Here is a 6,381-nt window from a genome sequence, read left to right on the forward strand (position 1 = left end):
ATGGATGGGTGCTTTTTATTTAACTTCTTTTGGACTGATGCATGCAACACCCGCTGAGTAGCATTAAACAGCTTGAAAGATCAAAGACAATTTTTAATATAACTTCGACTGGATTCGTCTGAAAGAAGAAAGTCATATACACCTAGGATGACTTGAGGGTGAGTAATTTATGGGTTAATTTTCATTTTTTTGTGAACGAACCCTTTAATTGTTAATATTAACATTGTTAAATATTAATTCATATTTATTTATTTTAATTGATGTGATTTTAAACAAAAAGATTTTAAATGTTTTAAATAATTCAACAAAGATGAAGGATTTCACAGCTTTTTGTTTATTACTGGTGCCGGTGGTTTAATTTACATTAGCCTGGGCAGATTTATGACATTTATTTTGGATTAAAAGGTTCATGCAGTGCAAAAAATCTTGGCAAAGTTGTCTATTAAAAAAAGTTTGTTTTTCCTCCTTCAAAATAGTTATTTTAGAGCACTTCTGTCTGGAACGGCACAACAACATGGCTGCCTGCCACTAATGAAGGGCTGTGAATGTGTGTTTCTCTGTGCAGTAATGGTGTCCCGCAGACAGCCTGTCCCGTCTGATATCGCAGTGATCATGTACACCAGCGGCTCTACAGGCATTCCTAAAGGAGTCATGATCTCCCATAGCAACATCATCGCTGGCATCACTGGCATGGCTGAACGCATTCCTAACCTGAAGTAAGTTTCTCTGACACACGCTCCTGTCTCACTGTCTGCATTCATCGGTCTCTCTATCACGCTATCTGTTTCTCTCTTTTCATATTTTCCAGCATGATTCTGTCTATCCATGGATTTTTAGTTGTTAAAGGGGTCATATGATGCGATTTCAAGTTTTCCTTTCTCTTTGGAGTGTTACAAGCTGATTGTGCATAGATAAGATCCCTGAAGTTGCAAAGACTAAAGTCTCAAAACCAAAGAGATATTCTTTATCAAAGCTTTAAATAGCTAATCTCCATTAATCTCCATTTTTTTTTATTGGCAGTACTTCATTTTATGGCTGAATAATAAATTAGCATGTACTACTAATTAAGGTTTTAAAGCAGAAAGCTGGTCACGGCAATATATGGAAGTCCGTTTCCTCCACTGAATAAAAAATTAAAAAAGGTAATTGCAACTTTTTATCAATTTTGACTTTTTTTCTTGCAATTCAGATTTGACTTTTTTTCTCAGAATTGTGATTTATAAACTCACAATTGCAAGTTATAGTCAAAATTGTGAGATATAAACTCGCAATTCTGAGGAAAAAAAGTCACAATTGCAGGATATAAACTCGCAATTTTGAGAAAAAAGTCACAATTGCAAGATAAAAACTCGCAATTCTGAGAAAAAAAGTCAGAAATGTGAGTTTATATCTCGAAAGTCTGACCTTCTCAGAATTGCGAATTTAAATCTTGCAATTGTGACTTTTTTTCTTGCAATTGCGATTTTATATCACACAATATTGACTTTATAACTCGAAACGGAGAGTTTTTATCTCACAATTCTGAGAAAAAAAGTCAGAAAGTTTGTATCACACAATGGCGAGAAAAAAGTCAGAATTGTGAGATAAAAATTCGCAATTACCTTTACCTTTATTCAGTGGCGGAAATGGGCTTCTATAGCAATATTAATTGTTAATCAAAAAATACCTAGGAAGCAAACCTGTTTGAGGTTTTTGTTTGTTTTTTTGAAAGAAATGACAAAAATATTAAGCAGCACAACTGTTTTCAACACTGATAATAATAAGAAATGTTTCTTGAGCAGCAAATCAGTATATCAAAATGATTTCTGAAGGATCATGTGACACTGAAGACTGGAGTAATGATGCTGAAAATTCAGCTTTGCATCACATGAATAAATTACATTTTAAAATATATCAAAATAGAAAACCGTTATTTTAAATTGTAATAATATTTCATAATATTATTGTTTTTACTGTATTTTTGATCAAATAAATGCAGCCTTGGTAACAAACTTTTGAATGCTACTGTTCATTTAAATCTCTAAAATCTCATGAAACGTTGAACCACATTTAATCATACTGGAATGTATTACTGAAAAGTTCATGTAAGTTTTGTTAATGGCTTATTAAAGTAAGTTATAATAAAATGACTTGTTTTATGACTTTGTACCAAAATGTGACACCTGACATTGCAGTTAGAAACTGTTTTCTCTGTCTGTGTGACTGAACGCTGGCCTGCCAAATCATCCGAAATGTTTGTTTAGATGTTGGTAAAGGATTTTCTGTTAGTACTGTTTCTGTTTATTGTGGCAGTGAGAATGACACCTACATTGGCTACCTGCCACTTGCTCACGTCCTGGAGCTCAGCGCTGAGCTGGTGTGTGTGTCACATGGCTGCCGGATTGGATATTCGTCACCTCAGACTCTTGCTGACCAGGTACAAACGCACACACACACACATGAGTCATGCTATTGTGCTGTCATTACCATGTCAAGCTCTTTTACAATCTCACAGTACTTCATATTGCCAAAGCATTTGCATCATAACTGCAGACAATGATAACACAGCCCTGCATCTTGAAGAAAAAATTCTGCTGGTTTGGAAAAAAAGATCTGCCAATATTTTGTCCTTTCTCCCACAGTCATCTAAAATTAAAAAGGGCAGCAAAGGAGACACCAGTATGCTCAGACCAACACTGATGGCAGCCGTACCTGTAAGAAACCTCACGTTCACACAAACACACACAGTGCTCATAACAGCTGTTGGGTTTGATATAGATGTGAAGTATTTCTCTCTCATTATGTCTGTGTGTAGGAGATAATGGACCGTATCTATAAGAATGTGATGACTAAAGTTGAAGAGATGAGCAGTGTGCAGAAAACTCTCTTTGTTCTGGCGTACAACTACAAGATGGAGCAGATCTCCAAAGGATACAGCACGCCACTCTGTGACAGGTATAATGAACGCTGCTTATAATATTAGCAAAATGATTTCATCTAAAACTCACTGGGTTTGTCCAGAAGCCGTTCTGTTTTCTCTGTTATAACTCTAATGTATAATTGCATCTTGTTCTGCAGGCTTGTGTTCAAGAAGGTTCGCTCGTTGCTGGGCGGTAGCATGCGTGTACTGTTGTCTGGCGGAGCTCCTTTATCTGCAGCTACTCAGCGTTTTATGAATATCTGCTTCTGTTGTCCTGTGGGACAGGGCTACGGCCTGACGGAGACCTGCGGAGCCGGGACCATCAGCGATTGTAAGCCTGAGATTCACTGAGCCAGGCGGTTGGAGTGAATCTAGGAGCAGCATTTTATTATAAAATAAAACTAAAATTAAATGATTCAGTCTATCCTTGGATTTTTAGTTATTAAATAGCTAATCTCCATTCAGTGTTTCCCCTGCCATTATTTTAGGGGGGCGGCCTGCCCCCCCAACTGCATCGCGCACAGCGGAGTTCCGCCCGCGCATACACACACACACACACACACCCACGTGCGCGCGCACACATGAGGAGTTCCGCCCGCGCATACACACACACACACACACACACATGTGCGCGCACTCCCACTAGTTTGTAAATATTAAGCCGCAAAACGACAATTTAAATATGAATTCTGCGTGTCTCTTTGTTAATGAATGGCGCAGACGTGCGGCTTTGTTTACCGCTCGTACTGAAGCGCGCGTGGCGCTTGCGTGATTTTAGCGTCTGCTGTCTCACTAAATGAGGACATAAATACATGAACAACATTTCCAGAACTGCTCTGAGAGTCACTTCATGAGCATTTGACCGTTTCATTTGAGTAAAACTATCCTCATAACACATACACACAGAAATGTAAAGGAAGGTATTCACGGCAACCCGTCAAAATAAAAGTTCGGTTTAACTTGAAGGCATTGGCAGAAATATATTACTATTGTTCAGTAGAATGTACGTAATAGGTTGCTACTACTACTACTAAAATTATTAAAACCTTGTTTTTAAGGAATAATCATACAATATTTCTTCAATGTTTTAATTGTAATATTAAATTACCTTTATTTTCCACAAAAAAAAAAGTTAAATTTTCATTACTTAAAAGATAGATTAAAATAATGTTTTATGCCTTAAAAAATGTAAATACACAACACAGAATTTCCCCCCCAAAAAAAGCCGTAAACCTAGGGGAAACACTGCCATTAATCTCCATTGCTTTATTAGCAGTGCTCCATGACTGAATAATAACCCTGACTTTATGGTAATGTACACCAGTGTTTAAAGGTGCTTTTCTTTTGTTTGGTTTTTTTAAAGAAATTGAAAAAATATTAAGCAGCACAAATATTTTCAACAAGAGTGATTTCTGAGGATCATGTGACACTGAAGACTGGAGTAATGGCTGTTGAAAATTAAGCTTTGCATCACAGGAAACTACATTTTAAAATATATTGAAATAGAAAATGGTTATTTTAGATTGTAATAATATTTCACAGTATTACTTTTATTTACAAGACCAGTGTTTTTATTGTCTTTTCAGTAATTGGAAATAAGGCTGAAAAATATAACATATTAAATATTTAAAATATAAAAATATTTCATGAAAAACGAACTAAAATAATTTAGTAGTAATAGTACTAAAACTGAAAAAAAAAAAAAAAAAAGCCAAACAGAAATATTGAATAAGTAATTAAAATGACAAGAACATAACATTTACTAAAACTTAAAACAAACATTTTAAATTGAAAATATAAAAATAAAATGCAATTCAAGCAATTAATAAAACTATAGTTGTATATAAATAATACTAACGCTGGTTAGGACTCATGACAGGAATAATGTGACTAAAAGTACAGTATGTTACTTGTCCAGGGATGTGCAGGAAAGTGCATGCGAGTTCTAGAATTAAAAGGTACTTTTAATCAAGTCAGTACTTCAAATTGAGGGTGTGTATTCTAGTATATAATTAGTTTATAATAATTTAGTACATTTAATGTATTTTTTTTTTACATGTCATTATCATGTTCTGCTCTGAAATATTTCTTTGGCTAGAAATTGCTCTAATATAATTAGTTTATAATAATTTAGTACATTTAATATATATTTTTTTTTACATGTCATTATCATGTTCTGCTCTGAAATATTTCTTTGGCTAGAAATTGCTCTTTGAGTGCAGTCTTTTTTTAAAATCATTTTTAAATCCTTATCCAGCAATCACAAACGACTAGGGAAAAGTAATGGGAATTTATGGGTCAACAGGTATGGGGACCTTGGGATTAATATATATCAAATCAGTGGTGAGAGGTCTTGAATAAAACCTGGGATAATATGCTGGGTTAATCCGACTATTCATGCGATTACTGCAGTAATAATAGTAAAGGGAGGGGAAAACACAGTTAGAATTGAAAGAAAATGATAGAAACCACACATTCAAATCCAGTGACATTAAATGAATGCTTCTGAATAAATGAATGTGTTAAATTGCATAAGTGTGCTAATACTGTGTATGTTTGTCTAGTGGCTGATTACAGCACTGGACGTGTTGGAGCTCCTCTGGTGTGTTCAGAGATCATGCTGAAAGACTGGGAGGAAGGCGAGTTCAGTTTTTTTACTATCAACACTTATGTTGATGTTCATTGGCTGCTATTGGTTTTTCTTTATCATAATTAAAGTATGATGAGAATTTAAATATTATTAAATAATGTCCTTTATTTTTTTTGGCCATAGGTGGCTATTTCAGCACAGATAAACCAAACCCACGAGGAGAGATTCTGATTGGTGGTCCCAACGTCACCATGGGTTACTATAAAAATGAGCAGAAGAACCGAGAGGATTTCTTTGTGGATGTGAACGGCCAGCGCTGGTTTTGCACCGGAGATATCGGAGAATTTCACCCTGACGGCTGCCTCAAGATTATCGGTGTGGAGAGACACCCATACACACAAACGCTATCTAAAGGGATACTTCACCCAAAAATGAAAATTATGTCGTCATTTACGCACCCTCCACTTGTTCCAAACCTGTATGAGTTTCTTTCTTCTTTTGAACACAAAAGAAGAAATTTTGAACCAAAAAGTTGACGTAGTCATTGACTTCAATAGTATTTTTTTCCATACTGTGGAAGTCAATGGCTGCCATCAGTTGTTACATACAGGTTTGGAACTACTTGATGGTGATTAAATGATGACACGATTGTAATTTTTGGGTGAACTATCCCTTTAAAGGGGTCATATGATGTTGCTAAAAAGAACATTATTTTGTGTATTTGGTGTAATGAAATGTGTTTATGCGGTTTAAGGTTCAAAAAACATTATTTTCCACATACTGTACACTATTGTTTCTCCTCTATGCCCCGCCTTTCTGAAACGCGTCGATTTTTACAAAACTCATCGGTCTGAAAAACGAGGTGTGCTCTGATTGGCCAGCTATCCAATGC

The 6,381-nt window shown here is 35.4% G+C and overlaps 1 protein-coding gene across 2 annotated transcripts in view; it reads left to right on the forward strand.

Moving 5' to 3' along the window:
• Nucleotides 1-6,381, forward strand: part of LOC107745612 (long-chain-fatty-acid--CoA ligase 3-like) — a 24,353-nt gene that overhangs the window by 14,289 nt on the left and 3,683 nt on the right. For both annotated transcript variants that reach the window (XM_016559515.1, XM_016559516.1), the window contains 7 exons: nucleotides 566-716; nucleotides 2,293-2,416; nucleotides 2,622-2,693; nucleotides 2,795-2,934; nucleotides 3,058-3,230; nucleotides 5,464-5,538; nucleotides 5,673-5,864. In XM_016559515.1, coding sequence (XP_016415001.1) covers nucleotides 566-716; nucleotides 2,293-2,416; nucleotides 2,622-2,693; nucleotides 2,795-2,934; nucleotides 3,058-3,230; nucleotides 5,464-5,538; nucleotides 5,673-5,864 — 927 coding nt within the window. The remainder of the gene's footprint in view (nucleotides 1-565; nucleotides 717-2,292; nucleotides 2,417-2,621; nucleotides 2,694-2,794; nucleotides 2,935-3,057; nucleotides 3,231-5,463; nucleotides 5,539-5,672; nucleotides 5,865-6,381) is intronic.

The sequence above is a fragment of the Sinocyclocheilus rhinocerous genome, unplaced genomic scaffold, assembly GCF_001515625.1.
Source record: "Sinocyclocheilus rhinocerous isolate Xijiao unplaced genomic scaffold, SAMN03320098_v1.1 scaffold4183, whole genome shotgun sequence".
Classification (NCBI taxonomy): domain Eukaryota; kingdom Metazoa; phylum Chordata; class Actinopteri; order Cypriniformes; family Cyprinidae; genus Sinocyclocheilus; species Sinocyclocheilus rhinocerous.